The sequence below is a fragment of the Hypanus sabinus genome, chromosome 18, assembly GCF_030144855.1.
Source record: "Hypanus sabinus isolate sHypSab1 chromosome 18, sHypSab1.hap1, whole genome shotgun sequence".
Classification (NCBI taxonomy): domain Eukaryota; kingdom Metazoa; phylum Chordata; class Chondrichthyes; order Myliobatiformes; family Dasyatidae; genus Hypanus; species Hypanus sabinus.
Genome location: NC_082723.1, coordinates 24161886 through 24183997, shown reverse-complemented (window position 1 = coordinate 24183997; position 22112 = coordinate 24161886). Strand labels below are relative to the sequence as shown.

Here is a 22112-nt window from a genome sequence, read left to right as displayed (position 1 = left end):
AATTATTGTGTTCTCTATCTTAGTGTGTTTTTCATGCTGCATCAGATCCAGAATGACAATTATTATGTTCTTTACATCTGTGTATTGGAAATGACTTTAAACAATCTTGAATCATATACTACCCTGGAATTAATTTTCTTGCAGACATTTAGAGGGAAAAAGGAAATCCAACAGAAATTATCAAAAACTATACTTAGCGTTCGACATGCTGGCCTTCATCAGTCAGGACATAGCTTGTGGTAGTTGGGATGTTATTTTGCAGTTGTACAAGACATTAGTGAGGCCACATTCAGAATATTGTGTTCAGTTTTGGTCACCTTGCTGTAGGAAAGATGCCTTTCAGCTGGAAAGAGTGCAGAGGAGATTTATGTTCATGTTGCTGGGACTTGAGGGACTGAGTTACAGAGAGAGGGGGTGCTGGGTGTGTAGGAGAATGAGGGATGAAAGTGTGCCAAATGCCTTTTTCACCGAGGGGGAATGAGCGTTGGGAGGTTCTGGCTGAGGGAGGCTGGAGAAGGTTGGTGAATGTTGTGTCTAGAGAGATGGAGAGGTTGCCACGGTAGCATAGTTGTTAGCACAACACTATTACAGCTCAGGGCGTCAGAATTCGGAGTTCAGTTCCCGTGCGGTCTGGAGCGAGTTTGTACGACCTCCCCGTGATCACGTGGATTTCCTCCACATGCTCCGGTTTCCCCCCATGGACCCAAGATGGCTTAACTGGTCACTGTGAATCGTCCTGTGGTTAAGCTATTGTTAAATTGGTAGATTGCTGGGTGATGTGGAAGGGCCTGTTCTATGCTACATCTCCAAAATAAAATAAATAGAAAACTAGAATGAAACAGAAAGAATAAAACCTGAAGCTACTGAAAGAAGGAGAGAAAACAAACTCAGTGGGTGATCCGCTTTAAATATACCCAATGAATTGACCTCCACAGCCGTCTGTGGCAATGAATTCCACAGATTCACCACCCTCTGGCTGAAGAAATTCCTCTACCCAGATCCCACTCAAACCCATACACCTGCCTTCTCGATGTATCCTTTGATGCCCTGGTTGATAGATTCTTGATTGGTCAGGACATAAACAGTTAAGGAGAGAAGGCAGGAGATTGGAGCTGAGGGGGAAATGGATCAACCATGATGTAATGTCGGAGCAGACTCGATGGGCCAAATGGCCTAATTCTGTCCCTATATCTTATGTTCTTATGGTCTGATCATTTTAATTTAATTCGGAGGGGATGTCAGAGAGTGGTGGGCATGAGGGGTGGTGGTAGAGGTAAATACCCTAGGGGCATTTCAGAAACTCTTAGGCATGTGGCTGATAGAAAAATGGAGGGCCATGTGGGTGGGAAGAGTTAGATTGGAGTAGGTCAATAGGTCATCATGGGCTGAAGGGTCTTACTATGCTGTAACGTTCTATGGTCACATTAATGCGGTCAGTGTGACTTCTGCACCTGGAATGAAGCGATAATCTGCTGGAGGAGATCAGTAGGTTGAGAAGCAACCGGAGGTTTGAGGTCAAAACACAGCAATAAGACCCTGACTGGGTTGAAACATCAGCCCACTCTCGACCCACTGAGTTCCTCCAGCAGGTAGTTTGCCACTCCAAATTCCAGCATCTGCAGTCTCTTGTGTCTCCAAACTTCTTTTTCTCTCTTTTATTCTTCCTCTGCGCCGCAGTTTAAATTAATTACAACCAAACATAAACTGGGACAAGCTTACAGAATAGGACAGGAACAGACCCTTCGGCCCACAATGTCTGTGCTGAACACGATGCCAAGTTAAACTAAATCCCTTCTGCCCCTCCAATTCCAGCATATTGATGTATTGATCAGCAAGGGAGATGAGGCTGAGTACAGGGCTACGGTGGGAAACTTTGTCACATGGTGTGAGCAGAATCATCTGCAGCTTAATGTGAAAAAGACTAAGGAGCTGGTGGTGGACCTGAGGAGGGCTAAGGCACCGGTGACCCCTGTTTCCATCCAAAGGGTCAGTGTGGACATGGTGGAGGATTACAAATACCTGGGGATACGAATGGACAATAAACTGGACTGGTCAAAGAACACTGAGACTGTCTACAAGAAGGGTCAGAGCCGTCTCTACTTCCTGAGCAGACTGAGGTCCTTTAACATCTGCCGGACGATGCTGAGGATGTTCTACGAGGCTGTGGTGGCCAGTGCTATCATGTTTGCTGTTGTGTGCTGGGGCAGCAGGCTGAGGGTAGCAGACACCAACAGAATCAACAAACTCATTCGTAAGGCCAGTGATGTTGTGGGGGTGGAACTGGACTCTCTGACGGTGGTGTCTGAAAAGAGGATGCTGTCCAAGTTGCATGCCATCTTGGACAATGACTCCCATCCACTCCATAATGTACTGGTTAGGCACAGGAATACGTTCAGCCAGAGACTCATTCCACCGAGATGCAACACTGAGCGTCATAGGAAGTCATTCCTGCCTGTGGCCATCAAACTTTACAACTCCTCCCTCGGAGTGCCAGACACCCTGAGCCAATAGGCTGGTCCTGGACTTATTTCCACTTGGCATAATTTACTTATTATCATTTAATTTTTTCTGGTTTTATTTTGCTATATTTCTACTCTATTCTTGGTTGGTAGTGTGCAGTCAATAATTCTGTGCATTTTGCAGGTGACTGACATTTTGTAATCCAAACGTGGATTTTTGGCATCTACTTTGGTAAACCCTGCAAAGTCTCGGGTGTGTGGTGACCAGTCCTAGAAGAGGGACTTCTCATGTCAGTTACGTGGTGAAATTCTCACTTTTTGTGGACTCTTCGAAACAGACTGCATCATGAACTCGCTTCCACTGTAAAGGTGTGGTGGCCGCTTTGTGAGATCAGCGTTCGAGAGGTACTGTGTGTCTGCGGAAAGGTATGGTGGCCATTTCTGGCGTATCTCTGCCAGGCTCGCTTCTTCACTGTATTTTGAATCTCCGTCTTCAAGATCGTCTCGACGCTACATTTCGAAACTAAAAGCCTCTCCTCTTAATTACCCTGTGAATCCTTGAAACTTTCTGAACTGACATTCTGAGACTGTGCTCCAGTAAGACTCTGTGAAGAATTGTTTCTAAGTTTGACGTTTGGGAGCTATAGACGCATAGCACTGCTAACTCTGTGTTAAGTTAGTCGCTTGTTTAATTTTCTATGTTTCTGCTTGAGTGTTAATAAACTTAGTTGTTTTCAATAATTCCCTGACTCCATTCCACATCTACTATTGCTGGTTCCCCATAACACGATATAACTTATACGACCTTGAGATTCATCTGCTTACTGGCAGCCACAAGACGAGAAACCTGAGAGAACCCGATTTAGAAAAAAGACCGACACCCAACGTGCAGAGTGAGAGTGAAAAAGCACAAATCGAGCAAACAGCAGCATTACGTACAAAAGTGAGTCCACAGGCACAAAGCAGGCCCACAGCCTCAGCCTCAGCGGGACAGGTTCATTAACAGTGCTATCATATCTGTGTCCATCCCAGGCACAAGCACCTTCTCTGTGAGAAACGTTTCCTGCACATCTATATCCACAGCCACATGGACAGCGTTGCTCCAGGTGCGGGTCCATGGGATGAGGCAGAGTAACGGTTTGGCATAGGCTAGAAGGGCCAAATGGCCTGTTTCTGTGCTGTAGCGGTCTATGACTCTATCTTCTTTACAAGTTCCCCCTCCCACCTTAAGCGCACGTCTAGTTCTTGAGCAACGCGCGAAGTGCTGGCGGATCCCAGCGGGTCAGGGAGCACCTATCCAGGGAAAAGAACAGTCGGGGTTTTGGACTGAGAGACGTCATCAGGACTTCGGCACATTACTTAAGATCTTCAGCATCTGGAAGTCCTCTTGAGTCCTCTGCTACTTGACATTTGAGGATGGTGCTGTTGCTACGTAACTGCGAGCAGAAATTCCCGGAATACTCTTCCCAGCAGCACCGTGGAACTTCCTTCAGCCCCGGGACTGCAGCGGCTCACGGCAACCTTCTCAAGAGCAGCTCGGGTTGATGGGAGGTGGGAGAGGGATGGAGGGGGTGAGGTGCGAGTGCTGACTTTGTGACTGCGCAGCTCCTTATAAAGGAAAGGATTTGTATTCCTTCTCAGCTAAACTCCTGAGGATAGGTTTTCCATTTTAACTGGCGATAGTCCCGACCTTTGGAATATTTCACGGGAAGGGAAGCAGGTTGACGGGAATTGAGATTGCACTCACTGGGATGTCTCCTCTCTCTGTGTTACCCGTAAAGATGTTTAGTCTGGTAACAAGAATCTGGGTGGCACAGTAGTGTAGTGCTTAGTGCAATGCTATTACGGTCCTCCATCGTCCAGGGCGTGCCCTCATTGCTATCAGGGAGGAGATACAGGGGCCTGAAGGCGCACACTCAGTGATTCAGGAACAGCTTCTTCCCCTCTGCCATCTGAGTTCTGAATGGACATTGAACCCATGCACACTACCTCACTACACTTCTCTTTTTGCACTACTTAACTTTCTTAATAAGTACATATACTTCTTACTGTAATTTACACTTCTCATTATTATGTATTACCATGTACTGTTGCCACAGCAACAGATTTCTCGACACATGACAGTGATATCAAACTGATTCTGATTGCTACATGGCACAGTGGTATAATGCCACTACAGTGCCAGTGAACCAGATTCAATCCTGTCTGTAAGGAGTTTGTACGTTCTCCCCATTACCGGATGGGTTCCCTCTGGTTGCTCTGCTTCCCTCCTACAGTCCAAGGATTTGTTGCTAATTGGTCACAAAATAAAGTTAGACTACAACAAAGGTAATAGAGAGAGAAGCCAACCAGACCACGTCTAAGGGAATGTCAAAGCGCAAAACAGATGTCTTAATGGCCTGATTCTTCTCCTATGTCTTATGGCTTAACATCACAGTCTCTTGTTCATGGTGTTCTTCTAACAACTCCATATTATGATGTTTTTAAGGTCACTCCTCCCAATGTCTGTTCTCTCGGCATTGGACTTGGCTCTGTAAGTGCTGTAGCTTGCCAAATGTCATCAATATTTTTGTCAAAGTTGTGCAGCACTTTGATATCAGGCAAGAAACATGTGCAACCACTATGTTGTAAGCCTGGGAAACAGGGTTAACAAGTTTAACGGAGGATCCAGTTCTTGCCTTGGGAACTACGGAGTTCAAAAGTTCAAAGTAAATTTATTGTCAAAGTACGTACTGCATGTTGCTTGACCGTCGTATCCAACAATGACAGGAGACCTGTGCAGGAGGGTTTTTAAAGTGGAAAAACCATTGCACTGGGGCAATTCCACTCTCTCAACCTCCGGGTCCAGTGGTACGAATAGTCATCACAACTGGGGTCTTCCTTGGTTGCAGTGATTGACCATGACACCTTCCGTGTCTTATCATGCCCTTCGATCTCCAAGATGTGTTGCAGAACTTGATCTTGTCTGCCCTGTCTACTAGAGTTAGCTTCACATGCTAGTCCCTTAAAGTACATATATGTCACCATATACCACCCTGAAATTCCTTTTCTTACGGACACTCACAGTAGAACAAAGAATCAAAGACTTTGAGTCTTTAATTGGAGCGAGATAATGAGAACCTGTGATGAATCACTAGTACAATGGATAAAATCCTGTGGCTGCTGGAAACCTGAAATGAAATTGCTAAGTGCAGGAAATGGATCAGGCAGTGACAGCGGGGAAAGAAAGAGGGATAACTGACCATAGCCAACACTGCCACAGAGTCATAAAACACTGCAGCACGGAATCAGGCCCTACGGTCTGTTGTGTGCTTAATATTTCAGTAATATTTCAAATATATTCTTTGATGTTTACATAATGCATTGCAGGTGATAGTACGTGAGTGGTAATATGTCATTGCGCCACCACATCATATACGCACGCATCGCTTAGAGTAAAAATGTAACTTAGCTCTCACATTCCATGCTCCATTGCTTTGCTTCCAATTAGTTTTATTAGTTTCATAACACAGCCCATCGACTTCATTCCATTGACGCACACCTAGACCATAGCCCTCCATGCCACTCTCATCCATGTATTTATCCTAATTCCTCTTAAATATTGATGTCAAACCCACATCCACCACTGGCAGCTCACTGTCACCACTCTCTGAGTGAAGGAAAGCCCCCTCATGTTCCCCTTAAATATTGTGCCTTTAACCTATGACCTCTAGGTTTTACTGCAGATTGCCAGTGTCTGCAAGATTTTTCTAAAGATAAAGATTAGTTTTTATTTGTCACATTTACACTCAAGCATCAGAACATACAGTGAAATATTTAAACCAACACAGACCAAGGATGTGCTGGGGGCAGCCCTCAAGTGTCACCATGGTTCCGGCAATGACATAGCATGTCCACATCTTACTAACCCTGACCCACAAGTCTTTGCAATGTGGGAGGGAACTTGGCCATCTGTAGGAAACCCACATTGTCACAGGGAGAATGCACAAACCCCTTACAGAACAATCAGCAGAAACTGAACCCACTTGTTGATCCCTTGTGGTGAAAAAGGATTGTATTAACTGTTACACTAGCATGATTTCAGAGTTTGTGGTCCTACAATCTGCCTGAGGATGTAAACTGTCTCTTTCCTCTAGGATACTGCTCTGACTACTGACAATCCTTGCCATTTCTTTTTGATAAGAACATTACTGTATAAAGCTTGCTGAGAGAGGGCAGAGCAAAGGGTTTTTTTTTTGCACCTGCAGTAATGCCCCTGCTCCAGCAGAGGGTGTCCTCCAGTCAGTCACAGCCTGGTTCATCCCACTGACTGATGATCTTGGTTTTAATGTGATGAATCACAGGGGTTTTGGAAACAGCAAACCTAATTCCCAAAGGATTTTGTTTTTCAAATATGAACAGCAGTGTAATGTAGAAAGTTCAGAGTGTTCTCAGGGAAACACAACTCTACCATGCAGAATAAACACATTTCCCAGAGCTAAATGGGTGAAGTTCGGTTTACACAGGGATTATCTTGTGATCCTCAGGTTAACCACTTGAGTACATCTGTATTGGCCTCATACGCCATTAAATTCATATAAAAGTAATTTCCAGCACATAAAATTGTGAAATCATCTTTTTGAATATAAATGAATGTGAAGTTTTTACTGATTAAAGAGAATTGGTCCCACTGTTTTCTGTGGCAATGAATTTCTCAGAATCACCATATTCTGGCTGAAGAAATTCCTTCTCATCTCAGTTGTAAAGTGACATCCTTCTATTCTGAGGCTATTTGCATCCTAGACACACTCAAAGGAAGTGGTCACTAATATTGACACACTCACAGGAAAATGCCACAAGTGTTGTCACACTCACAGAAAATAGTCACAAATATTGTCACACTCACAGGAAGTGGTCACAAATATTGTCACACTCACAGGAAGTAGTCACAAATATTGTCACATTCACAGGAAAACGCCACAAGTGTTGTCACACTCATGGGAAACAGTCATAAGTATCAGTACATTCACAATAAAATGACACAAGTGTCACACTCACAGAAAATAGTCACAAATATTGTCACTCACAGGAAGCAGTCACAAGTATCAGCACACTCACAGGAAACAGTCTCAAGTGTTGTCACACTCACGGGAAACAGTCACAAGTGTTGTCACATTAACAGGAAGCAGTCACAAGTATCAGCACACTCACAGGAAACAGTCACAAGTATCAGCACACTCACGGGAAACAGTCACAAGTGTTGTCACACTCACAGGAAACAGTCACAAGTGTTGTCACACTCACAGGAAACAGTCACAAGTATCAGCACACTCACAGGGAACAGTCACAAGTGTTGTCACACTCACAGGAAACAGTCACAAGTATCAGCACACTCACAGGAAACAGTCACAAGTATCAGCACACTCACAGGGAACAGTCACGTGTTGTCACACTCACAGGAAACAGTCACAAGTATCAGCACACTCACAGGGAACAGTCACGTGTTGTCACACTCACAGGAAGCAGTCACAAGTGTTGTCACACTCACAGGAAACAGTCACAAGTATCAGCACACTCACAGGAAACAGTCACAAGTATCAGCACACTCACAGGAAACAGTCACAAGTATCAGCACACTCACAGGAAACAGTCACAAGTATCAGCACACTCACAGGAAACAGTCACAAGTATCAGCACACTCACAGGAAACAGTCACAAGTGTCAGCACACTCACAGGGAACAGTCACAAGTATCAGCACACTCACAGGGAACAGTCACAAGTGTCAGCACACTCACAGGAAACAGTCACAAGTATCAGCACACTCACAGGAAACAGTCACAAGTATCAGCACACTCACAGGGAACAGTCACAAGTGTCAGCACACTCACAGGAAACAGTCACAAGTATCAGCACACTCACAGGGAACAGTCACAAGTATCAGCACACTCACAGGGAACAGTCACAAGTGTCAGCACACTCACAGGAAACAGTCACAAGTGTCAGCACACTCACAGGGAACAGTCACAAGTGTTGTCACACTCACAGGGAACAGTCACAAGTGTCAGCACACTCACAGGGAACAGTCACAAGTGTTGTCACACTCACAGGGAACAGTCACAAGTGTCAGCACACTCACAGGGAACAGTCACAAGTGTCAGCACACTCACAGGGAACAGTCACAAGTATCAGCACACTCACAGGGAACAGTCACAAGTATCAGCACACTCACAGGGAACAGTCACAAGTATCAGCACACTCACAGGAAACAGTCACAAGTGTCAGCACACTCACAGGAAACAGTCACAAGTGTCAGCACACTCACAGGGAACAGTCACAAGTGTCAGCACACTCACAGGAAACAGTCACAAGTATCAGCACACTCACAGGGAACAGTCACAAGTATCAGCACACTCACAGGAAACAGTCACAAGTGTCAGCACACTCACAGGAAACAGTCACGTGTTGTCACACTCACAGGAAACAGTCACAAGTATCAGCACACTCACAGGGAACAGTCACGTGTTGTCACACTCACAGGGAACAGTCACAAGTATCAGCACACTCACAGGAAACAGTCACAAGTGTTGTCACACTCACAGGGAACAGTCACAAGTATCAGCACACTCACAGGGAACAGTCACAAGTGTTGTCACACTCACAGGAAACAGTCACAAGTGTCAGCACACTCACAGGGAACAGTCACAAGTGTCAGCACACTCACAGGGAACAGTCACAAGTATCAGCACACTCACAGGGAACAGTCACAAGTATCAGCACACTCACAGGAAACAGTCACAAGTGTTGTCACACTCACAGGGAACAGTCACAAGTATCAGCACACTCACAGGGAACAGTCACAAGTGTTGTCACACTCACAGGAAACAGTCACAAGTGTCAGCACACTCACAGGGAACAGTCACAAGTATCAGCACACTCACAGGAAACAGTCACAAGTATCAGCACACTCACAGGAAACAGTCACAAGTGTCAGCACACTCACAGGGAACAGTCACAAGTGTCAGCACACTCACAGGAAACAGTCACAAGTATCAGCACACTCACAGGGAACAGTCACGTGTTGTCACACTCACAGGAAACAGTCACAAGTGTCAGCACACTCACAGGGAACAGTCACAAGTGTCAGCACACTCACAGGGAACAGTCACAAGTGTCAGCACACTCACAGGAAACAGTCACAAGTATCAGCACACTCACAGGAAACAGTCACAAGTGTTGTCACACTCACAGGGAACAGTCACAAGTGTCAGCACACTCACAGGAAACAGTCACAAGTATCAGCACACTCACAGGAAACAGTCACAAGTGTTGTCACACTCACAGGAAACAGTCACAAGTGTTGTCACACTCACAGGGAACAGTCACAAGTATCAGCACACTCACAGGAAACAGTCACAAGTGTTGTCACACTCACAGGGAACAGTCACAAGTGTCAGCACACTCACAGGGAACAGTCACAAGTGTCAGCACACTCACAGGAAACAGTCACAAGTATCAGCACACTCACAGGGAACAGTCACAAGTGTCAGCACACTCACAGGAAACAGTCACAAGTATCAGCACACTCACAGGAAACAGTCACAAGTGTTGTCACACTCACAGGGAACAGTCACAAGTGTCAGCACACTCACAGGAAACAGTCACAAGTATCAGCACACTCACAGGAAACAGTCACAAGTATCAGCACACTCACAGGGAACAGTCACAAGTATCAGCACACTCACAGGGAACAGTCACAAGTGTCAGCACACTCACAGGGAACAGTCACAAGTGTCAGCACACTCACAGGAAACAGTCACAAGTGTCAGCACACTCACAGGGAACAGTCACAAGTGTCAGCACACTCACAGGGAACAGTCACAAGTGTTGTCACATTAACAGGAAGCAGTCACAAGTGTCAGCACACTCACAGGGAACAGTCACAAGTGTTGTCACACTCACAGGGAACAGTCACAAGTATCAGCACACTCACAGGGAACAGTCACAAGTATCAGCACACTCACAGGGAACAGTCACAAGTGTTGTCACACTCACAGGGAACAGTCACAAGTATCAGCACACTCACAGGGAACAGTCACAAGTATCAGCACACTCACAGGGAACAGTCACGTGTTGTCACACTCACAGGAAACAGTCACAAGTGTTGTCACACTCACAGGAAACAGTCACAAGTATCAGCACACTCACAGGGAACAGTCACGTGTTGTCACACTCACAGGAAACAGTCACAAGTATCAGCACACTCACAGGGAACAGTCACAAGTATCAGCACACTCACAGGGAACAGTCACGTGTTGTCACACTCACAGGAAACAGTCACAAGTGTTGTCACACTCACAGGAAACAGTCACAAGTATCAGCACACTCACAGGGAACAGTCACGTGTTGTCACACTCACAGGAAGCAGTCACAAGTGTTGTCACACTCACAGGAAACAGTCACAAGTATCAGCACACTCACAGGAAACAGTCACAAGTGTCAGCACACTCACAGGGAACAGTCACAAGTGTTGTCACACTCACAGGGAACAGTCACAAGTATCAGCACACTCACAGGGAACAGTCACAAGTATCAGCACACTCACAGGGAACAGTCACGTGTTGTCACACTCACAGGAAACAGTCACAAGTGTTGTCACACTCACAGGAAACAGTCACAAGTATCAGCACACTCACAGGGAACAGTCACGTGTTGTCACACTCACAGGAAGCAGTCACAAGTGTTGTCACACTCACAGGAAACAGTCACAAGTATCAGCACACTCACAGGAAACAGTCACAAGTGTCAGCACACTCACAGGGAACAGTCACAAGTGTCAGCACACTCACAGGGAACAGTCACAAGTGTCAGCACACTCACAGGAAACAGTCACAAGTGTCAGCACACTCACAGGGAACAGTCACAAGTGTCAGCACACTCACAGGAAACAGTCACAAGTATCAGCACACTCACAGGAAACAGTCACAAGTATCAGCACACTCACAGGAAACAGTCACAAGTGTCAGCACACTCACAGGGAACAGTCACAAGTGTCAGCACACTCACAGGGAACAGTCACAAGTATCAGCACACTCACAGGGAACAGTCACAAGTGTCAGCACACTCACAGGGAACAGTCACAAGTGTTGTCACACTCACAGGGAACAGTCACAAGTGTCAGCACACTCATGCAGGGATCACTACATTGAGGCAACTGGGGATCTAAAACTTCAACATTCAACCTACCCTGAGATTCATTTTCCTGCAGGCATTCACAGTAGAGCGGAGAAATACAATAGAATCAGTGAGTGGGTAATTAAATAATACTGAGATCATGAGTTGTAGAGTTCTTAAACGTGGTCAGTTTGGTGTTGATGTGAGTGACGTTACCCGCACCGGCTCAGGAGATAGCTGGCTGAAGGGTAGTAGCTGTTCCTGAACCTCGTGGTATGGGACCCAAGGCTCTTGTACCTCCTGCCTGATGGCAGCAGCAAGAAGACAGCCTGGCCTGAATGGTCTCCCATACAAATAGTGAAACACTCAGTGATACAACTACATTGATGAACAGAATTCTCAGCAGTCTTAGACAGTGAGAAGAGGCTCAGATCATGAGCTACTTGCAGGGACTTCTTCCACAAACCAAGACACAGACGTATTCAAGGACTGGGGATCAAGAAACAACTTTATTCACCATTATCATTTACATGGATTAGGAATTTGCTGTGGTGTGTTGATCAGGGCATGGCATGCAACAAAAAACAACATTCAACAATTATAATGAATAAATAATTAGATTAAATAAAGTAGAAGAATGGATATAGAATAAACTGTGCAAAAATACAAAAGTACCATTTTGCATTTACAACGTAAATAGCATTACAAAAAGTGGTTTTAAGTGTTTACAGTGCAGTGATGGGGGTAATAGAGAGGGGGTGGGGGGAGTGCTCACCAATAACACATAATCTTGCAAAAACTCTTTTCCTTATCTCCCCCGTTACTGCCCGTTACCCTGATACCCTTCCCTTGGTTCCCTATCTGTAACCCCACCCCTTCGTGTGAATGCCTTCCCTCAGTCTCTCAGGGCCAGTTAGTGCCCGCTCCCTTTGCTCATCTCCTTGCCGGTTAAAATTATAGTAAACGGCAGAACTTTACTGTGGAAGAGACCTGGGTTTGTTTATGCACAGATCTTTGAAGTTGAAAAGACAGGTTAACAAAGCGGTTTATAAAAACATATGGGACCCTGTGCTTTATAAGTTGAGGCACTCAGTATAAAAGCCAGGAAGTGATGCTAAGCCTACATAAAACAATATTTCAGCACCAGATGGGGGACTGTCCTCGGGTCTGGGCACCACACTTCAGGAGAGATGTGAGGAGCTTGAAGAGGGGGCAGAGGAGATTTATGAGAGCAGTTCCAGGGAAGTGGGATCACAATTACATGGAAAGATTGGGCAGACTTGAGTTGTTTGATGGTGATGTTTGAAAGCACGGATAAAGGGAAACTGCTCCTTGTGACTGAAAGTTTGATAGCTGGAGGGCACGGATTTAAGGTGCTTAACAAATGAATGAGACAACACCTTTCTGTGCAAGAAATGTTTATAGTCTGGATAGAAGCCTAATCTCTAGAGGATATACACTTGGTGGCTACTTAATTACATACCTTCTGAACCTAACAAAATGGCCACTGGGTGTACGTTCGTGGTCTTCTGCTGCTGGAGCCCATCCCTTCAAGGTTCGATGTGTTTTGCACTCAGAGATGTTCTTCTGCATATCATCACTGTTGTAATATGTGATTATCTGAGTAACTGTCACCTTCCTGTCAGCTTAAACTAACCTGACTATTCTCCTCCAACTTTTCTCATTAACAGGGCATTTTCGCCCCCAGAATTGCTACTCACTGGATATTTTTTGTTTCTCTCACCATTCTATGTAAACTCGAGAGCAAGGGTTCCCAACCTGGGGTCCACAGGCCCCTTGGTTAATTTTGAAAGTTGCAGTCCAATAAATTCCACTCTAATCCTTTATCCATGGCATAAATAATGTCAGGAACCCCAGCTCTAGAGAGTGTTCTGTATGAAAATCGCAGGAGATCAGCAGTTTCTGAGATACTCAAACCACTTCAATCACATTTCTTCCCCTTTCTGGTATTTCATCTGAACAACTGAACCTCTTGACCGTGTCTACATGCTTTTATTCATTGAGTTGCTGCCACATGATTGGCTGATTAGGTATTTGCATTAACAAGTAGGTGTACAGGTGTACCTAATAAAGTGGCCACTGAGTGTACATGCCATAAGAGACTTTGGAAAGGAATTTGATACATTGCTGCTAGAGAAAAAAATATTTAAGGAAGTGGAGAAGGATTAGAGAGGAATTTATTGGACTGCTCCTTTCAAAATAGCCTGGATTGGCCCCTTTTCTACTGCATCCTTCAATAGCTAATGTATGGAAATCTCTCGATTTTAAACTCGCTGCTCGCTGCAGACACAGCGCAGTAGCGTAGTGGTAGCTCAGCACTTTACAGTGCAGGCGACCTGGGTTCAATTCTGGCCACTGCCCGTAAGGAGTTTGTACGTTCTCCCTGTGGCCGCGTGGGCTTCCTGCGGTTGGTAGGTTAACTGGTCTTTGTAAATCGTCCCGTGATTAAACTAGGGTTAAATCAGGGCCTGTTCCACTCTGGGCCTCAATAAAAAAAGTTTGGACTCTGAAGTGTTTGTGATGTAAAGAAAAAGGTGTTACGAAATAATTTTTATTTATTTTTTATTTGGAGATTCAATGCAGCTCCTTCTGGCCTGATCAGCCTGCACCGCAAAATTACACCCATGTGACCAGTTAACCTACTAACCTGTACATCTTTGGAATGTGGGAGGAAACTGGAGCACCCGGAGGAAACCCGTGAAGTCACGGGGAGAACGTACAAACCCCTTACAGACAGTGACGGGAATTGAACCCGGGTCACTGGCGCTGAAATAGCATTATGCTGACCCCGCTATGCCAGTGCTGCCCAGTATTTGGTTGCATCATCTGTAATACTATATTGAGAAGCCAATGGATCTGTAAACTCTATTGACCTCACGGTGATTCATCTCGTATGACTTACACGTAACATACGTATAGCATGTTCTATGCACCGTGTTGTTCACTGAATCAGCTGTAATATGGAAAAGAGTAAACAGTTGACACTTCAGGCCAAAGTGTCGACTGTTTACCCTTTTCCTAGACGCTGCCTGGCCTGCTGAGTTCCTCCAGCATTTTGTGTGTGTTGCTCGGATATCCAGCACCTGCAGATTTTTTTGTCTTCAGGTTTAAAATCACTAACATATGCAATGAAATTTGTCGTTTTGTGGCAGCTGCTCAGTGCCATACATGATTTTAAAAACTATAAATTACAGTAAGAAATATATATTTAAGAAATTAATTGTTTTAATTTATTAAGATACAGCGTGGAACAGGCCCTTCTGGACCTTCGAGCTGTGTCGCCCAGCAACCCCCCGATTTAACCCTTCCCTAATCACGGGACAAATTACAATGACCAAATAACTTACTGACCGGTACTTCTTTGCACCGTTCGAGGAAACCCAGGCGGTCACGGGGAGAACGTACGAACTCCTACGGGCAGCGGTGGGAGTTGAACCGGGATTGCAGGTCTGGTAGAGCGTTGTGCTAATGACTATACTACCGTGCTGCCGCAAATTAAATGAATAGTGCAAAGAGAAAGCAATAAAGTATGTGAGGCAGTGTACGCGGGTTGAGAAATACGATGGCGGAGGGGAGGAAGTTGGTCCTCCATTCCCATGGTGCTGCTGAGAGCGAGTTTCATTGTACCTGTGTTTCACAGGACGTGCGCACTGACAGTAAACTCGGCTTGACCTGACGTCTCGCAAAAGTCAATGAATGTTCCTGATCTTGGCTATTTGCTTTATTATTGTCACGAGTACTGAGGGACAGTGAAGAACCTAGTTTTACATGCCACCCATACAGATCATTCCAACTGAAGTAGTAGGGAGGGAAAAACAGGAACAAAATGCAGAGCGAGCGCAGTGCAGAGAGAAAGTAAACTGCAGGGACTACAGAGAGGTCGACTGACAGACCAGGAGTTCGTTTTTATCGTACAAGAGCTCCACTCAAAACTCTCATAACAGTTGGATAGACCTGATGATCTTCTGCCCGATGGATGGAGAAAAGCAAATGGCCAGGTGAGTAAGGGTCTTAGACTACACTGAGTAGGCCACTTCACCTGTACTCCTTCGAATCAGCTAGTTATGCAACAACTCGATGCATAAAAGCATGCAGACACGGTCAAGAGGTTCAGCTGCTGTTCACACCAAACATCAGAATGGGGATGAAATGTGATCTGAGTGACTGTGACTGTGGAATGATTGTTGGTGCCAGATGGGGTGGTGTGAGTATCTCAGAAACGGCTGATCTCCTGGGATTCACATGCATAACCGTTCCCAACCTTTTTTATGCCTTGGACCCCCACCATTAACCAAGAGGTCAGTGGACCACATGTTGGGAACCCCTGCTTTAGAGTTTACAGAGAATGGTGCAGAAAATGAAAAAAAACATCCAGTGATTGGCAGTTCTGTGGGTGAAAACACCTCGTTGATGAAAGAGGCCAGAGGAGAATGGCCAGACTGGTTCAAGCTGACAGGAAGGCGACAGTAACTCAGATAACCACACGTTACAACAGTGGTGTGCAGAAGAACATCTCTGAATGCACAGCACATTGAATCGAACCTTGAAGTGGTTGGGCTACAGCAGCAGAAGACCATGAACGTACACTCGATGGGCAGTTTATGAGGTAAAGGAGGTATGTAATGAAGTGGCCACTTAATGTGTGTTGGCTGCTCTCCTGAGACAGCTGGAAGTGCAGACAGAATGAAGGGATGGAGGTCTGCTTTGTGTGATAGACACTGTTTGTGTTGGTCTCTGTACTTGCTTCCTGAACTAACTCTATTTTGGGAAATTAGTAAGCCTTTAGGATTATACTCTGTTTTATTTCATATGTTACCCATAGCAGCCAATAGAAACTATTACTCTGTGGCAGTCTGGTTTGTGAAACAGAGCGTATTAGTCCACACACTGTCCCTGAACTCACGAACATGCCTCCTTATTCATCTTTTGCACTAGTGAATCTTGTGACTTTTAGTATTTTTATGTTTGTGCTGCACTACTGCTGAAAAATGTTAAATTTCACAAGATACAGTGCTGTGCAAAAGTGTGTGTCCCTCCCTGACCCTTCCCACTCTCAGCCCACAATAGAGACCCATATCAGAGTCAGGTTTGTCATCATGAAATTTGTTTTTTTAGTCGCAGCAGCAGGATAGTGCAATACAGAAAACGACAGTCCTTCGGCTCTCTAGCCATATATACAGTATGTGCCTCAGACCTTTGCCCAGCACTGTATGTACTTTGACAGTAAGCCTGGTTCTGATTCTGACTCCGCTACTTGAACCATTAACCCAGTTGAACTGAGTTTAAATTCAGTGAATAAAATGGTATTTATTAGTCATGATGATCACAAAATCACTGGATTTTATTTATTTTTTAGAGATTCACCACAGTAGCAGGCCCTACCAGCTCAAGAAGTCCACGCTGCCCAGTTACACCCATGTGACTAATTAGCCATGGGAGGAAACCAGAGCACCCTGAGGAAACCTACGTGGTCAAGGGGAGAACGTGCAAGCTCCTTACAAACAACGGCAGGAACTGAACCTGGCTTGCTGGTTCTGTAAAAGCGTTATGTTACCGTGCTGCTTCAGACATGTTTAAAAAAACCCAGGGTAACGCACACAAGATGCTGGAGGAACTGAGCAGGTCTGGCAGCATCAACCGCGAGGAGTCAACTGTCGACGTTTTGGGCTGAGGCCCTGCGTCGGGACTGGAACGGGAGGAGGAGGAAGCTCAGGTAGGGAGGTGGGGGAGCCGGGGAAGAAGCACAAGCAAAGAGATGAAGGGGCAAGGTGGGTGAGAAGCTGGGAGGAGACAGTTGGAAGAAGAGGAATGTGATAGGAAAGGACACCAGAGGGAGGTGATGGGAGGAGAAGGGGTGAGAGGGGAGAATGGACAAAGAGAAGAGAGGGAGGGTGAAGAAATTACTAGAAGTTAGGGAAATCGATGTTCAGGTTGGATGTTACCCAGACAGAATATGAGGTGTTGCTTGTCTAACCAGAGAGTGGTCTCATCATGGCAGTAGAGGAGGCTGTGGTCTGACATGTCGGAATGGGAATGGGGAGCGGAATTAAAACGGTAGGCCACTGGGAAATCTGCCCTTTTGCAGATGGAGTGGAGGCACTTGATCTTCGAAGGTGCAGAATCTCTTGTTGTTTGAGGCTGATTTGGCTCAGTAATATTCTCCAGGAGAAGAAATCGGCCGTTCAACCTGCTCTGGCCCATATGTGACTCCAGACCCACCAATATTATTATATAATCATAGGGACATCCAGTACAGAAAACAAGCCCTTCAGGCCTTCCAGTCTAGGCCAAAGAAGATGCCCATCTTAACCTTTCCTATCCATATACCTGACCAAAAGCCTTTTAAACGTTACTAATGTACCTACAACCACTTCCTCTGGCAGCTCATTATACCACTGACTGTGTTCTGAGTGGAAAAAAATTGTTTCTTGGGTTCATATCAAATCTCTTCCCTCTCACTTTAAACTTCCTGTAAGGGGACTACAGCCTTCTCGTGGATTAGAGTCTTGCGTGCCTCATTGACCTGGAGAGCTACGTTGGCTGGAGTCAGGGCTTTATGCTTTGGCTCTTGGTAGGGTCACCAGGTCAAAGGGTAGAGGCCAGACTAAGAGTCATCCACCGGTCCTCCAGGTTCAGGGGTTCATTTCAGGGCTAACTACCATGACTGGTCAAAAAAAATTGTTGCAGAAACAGCAATGAAGGTTCCTTCTGTGTGGCCAAGGTCAGGGAGAGATGGAGGATCATCGCTATCCCGAACGCCAGCAGCGCAACCGGGAATTAATAATAATCACTTTAAACCTAAGGCCTCCGGTTCTTGGCTACATTATGATTGCACAAGTTACTCAATTTCAAGAAGGCGACTTCCCACCTTTTCAAAGATGGAGGGCTGAGGTCCGGGTGTGGGCCAATGGGACTGGACCAATGGGACTAGTTCTGCCCAGACTAGATGGACTGAATAGCCTGTTTCTGTCCTGTAGTGTTCCATGACAATGAAGGATGGGTAATGAATAATGGACACTATAAAATTAAATTGAAATTTACACTCACTGGCCACTTTATTAGGTACACCTGCTTGTTATCATCAGCCAATCACGTGACAGCAGCTCTACGCATAAGAGCATACAGACATGGCCAAGAGGTTCAGTTGTTGTTCAGACCAAACATCAGAATGGGGAAGAAATGGGACTTTGACCGTGGAATGATTGATGGGGCCAGAATATCTCAGAAATTGCTGATCTCCTGGGATTTTCATGTACAACAGTCCCTGGAGTTTACAGAGAATGGAGCAAAAAACAAAACAAAAAAAAAATCAATGAACGGCAGCTCTGTTGGCAAAAATGCCTTGTTAATGAGAGAGGTCAGAGGAGAATGGCCAGACAGGTTCAAGCTGACAGGAAGGTGATAGTAACTCAAATAGCCACACGTTACAACAGTGATGTGCAGAAGAGCATCTCTGAATGCACAATGCATTGAAGTGGATGGGCTCCAGCAGCAAAAGACCAGGAAAAAACACTGAGTGACCGCTTCACTAACTACAGGATGTACCTAACAAGGTGGCCACTGAGTTTACCTCTGTTGGCTCTTTGGCAGTGATATAACGAGATTGTAGCACAGGGGTTACTCTCAGAGTGCTGAAGCTCTGGGTGAGGTGGGTGCAGTGTATGATAAAATGAACAGAAATTAAAAAGAGTTTTTGATATATGACTGAGTCAAACAGTAGGGAAACAGACCATTCAACCATCTGAGTCCATGCTGACTGTCAAGCCATTGATATGTACCAATCTTACCCTTACACCCCTGAACTGGTGCGGATAACTTCACTCACCTCATCTCCAAACCGATTCCGCAACCTGACACTTGGCTGACTATCAAGGACTCTTTTACAACTCACGTTCTCAGTACTGTGTACACTTGCTACTTGCACAGTTTGTCTTCATGTGCACATTGATGTCTGTCGGTCTTTGTATGATTTTTTTTGTAGGTCTGATCGTACTTCCTTCTATTTCCTGTAAACGCCCACAAGAAAATGAATCTCACTGTAGTATATGGTATCATATGTGAACTCTGATAATAAATTTACCTTGAACTTTGAGGCAGATGTTACCTGGGTTTCAGCACCTAAGTTACAGAGAAAGGTTGAACAAGTTAGGTCTTTATTCTTTGGAGCATTGAAGGTTGAGGGGGGACTTGATAGAGGTATTTAAAATTATGAGGGGGATAGATAGAGTTGACGTGGATAGGCTTTTTCCATTGAGAGTAGGGGAGATTCAAACAAGAGGACATGAGTTGAGAGTTAGGGGGCAAAAGTTTAGGGGTAACACGAGGGGGAATTTCTTTACTTAGAGAGCGGTAGCTGTGTGGAACGAGCTTCCAGTAGAAGTGGTAGAGACAGGTTTGGTATTGTCATTTAAAGTAAAATTGGATAGGTATATGGACAGGAAAGGAATGGAGGGTTATGGGCTGAGTGCGGGTCAGTGGGATTAGGTGAGAGTAAGCATTCGGCATGGACTAGAAGGGCCGAGATGGCCTGTTTCTGTGCTGTAATTGTTATATGATTGCAGTATGTTTTGCAGATGGTTCACACTGCAATCACGGTCCATCCAAGGCTAAGTGTTTCAGCTGGACCGATTGGATGGGGTGCTGATCAAGCAGTCCAGTTGATGCCAGATGGCAGGGAGTGCTGTACTACCGCAGCTGTGCTCATCCACGTATGAAGGTGTAAAGGCACTGGGACGTCAAAAAGTGAGCGATTCCTGCAGGGGACCCAGTCTCTGACCTGGACTTGTACCTCAAGGTTCACTTATCATCAAAGAATGTATAAATTATCCAACCTTGAGATCTGCTTGCTCACCGGTGGCCACAAAGCAAGAAACCCAAAGAATAAGATTTTAAAAAGGCCGACGCTCAATGCACATGAGAAAGGGGAAAAACGCAAATCATGCAGACGATTGAAGCAAGCAGCAACATTCTGAACCAAATTGAGTCCTCAGATCTGAATCCCAGAGTAGCCCGGAGCAGGCTCAAAGTCTCGCATATCAGTTCCAGCATATTAGCGGGCACAGAGCACAGCAGCCGGGGCAGTCTCCAAAGCCTCAGCGCCATGGAGAGGTGAGTGACCATCGCGGGGAATGAGCTGAATCGGCTCTCATCCTGACAGACACCCCGTCTTTTCAGTCCATCTGGGCCGGCATTCTATCTGAGACGGATCCAGCTGTGTATCTGGTTGTAGATGAGCCCCTGAAATTTAGTGGAACTTGGTAGTTCGATCATATGTCACAGGTGGGTGGATAGACTCTCTCATGTTGGAGATGTCCATTGCCCAAATCTCATTGAATGAAGGCATGAAATGCTTCCTGTGGTAAACTATGTGTATACCTGTCTAGACACGTCCCTCTGCTGACTGCTCCTGTGGCTCCTCCCACAGACACCTGTATAAAGGCGATTGGAGGCACTGCTCCTCTCTCAGTCTCCAAGATGTTGTGGTCACTTTTGCAGCTAATAAAAGCCTATTATTTGCCTCCCGTCTCCAAGAGTTATCGATGGTGCATCACTTCCCTTTCTGACAGTCTCAGTTTCTCAGTATTAGTTCATTTGGTCTCACTATATGTATCTACCTATCTATCTTTCTATCTATCAACTATCTATCCATCTACTTATTTATTTGCACAATTTTTCTCCTTTTACACGTTGGTTGTTTGTCAGTTTTTGTTATTGTTATGTATAGTTTTTCACAAATTCTATTGTACTTTTTTTATTTTCCTACAAATGCCTGCAAGAAAAAGAATCTCAAGTAGTTCAGTATATGCAAAGCCCTTTAGCATCCTCAATATTTCATATGGTTTCAGTTGGTATTGCCTCCACAGAGCCCAGATCGCAACGTCATCAAGGCTGTCTGGGATCACCTGAAGAGACAGAAGAAAATTAGGTCTCTGAGGAAATAACCTGGACCCAGCGTATCGATGCAGCTGCAAAGGCACGATAGTCGCTATATCTCATTAGGAGATTTTGGAAATTTGGAACGTCACCAAAAACGCTCACAAATTCCTACAGATGTACTGTGGAGAGCATTCTAGCTGGCTGCACCACCATCTGGTATGGGTGGCTACTGTACAGGTTCGAAATACGCTTCAAAGTGTTGTAAACTTAGGCAGATCCATCATAGACACTCGCCTCTGTAGTACCTAGGTCATCTTCAAGGAGTGATACCTCAAAAGGGTAGCATCATTAAGGACCCCCATCACCCAGGTCATGCCTTGTTCTCATTGCTACCATCAGGAAGGAGGTACAGAAGGCTGAAGGCACACTGACTTACAATAAGTGTGTGTGTATATATATATATAAATAAAATTATGTATTACTTTGTACTCCCGCCAGAAAGACAACAAATTTCACGACTTCTGCCAGTGATATTAAACCTGATTCTGATTCTAATTCTGATTCAGCCAAAGTCTGCACCAGAAGTTTTCAAGTTCTCTGAGATG

General features: G+C 45.3%; 1 protein-coding gene across 1 annotated transcript in view; it reads left to right on the top strand.

Annotated features, from left to right (window-relative positions):
* LOC132407418 (multivesicular body subunit 12B-like) overlaps positions 1-17018 on the top strand; it is a 334665-nt gene extending 317647 nt beyond the window's left edge. Inside the window, exon 11 of the mRNA XM_059993879.1 lies at positions 16988-17018. Within this exon, the coding sequence (XP_059849862.1) occupies positions 16988-17003 (16 nt within the window). The 3' untranslated portion in view covers positions 17004-17018. The remainder of the gene's footprint in view (positions 1-16987) is intronic.
* The last annotated feature ends 5094 nt before the right edge of the window (positions 17019-22112 follow it).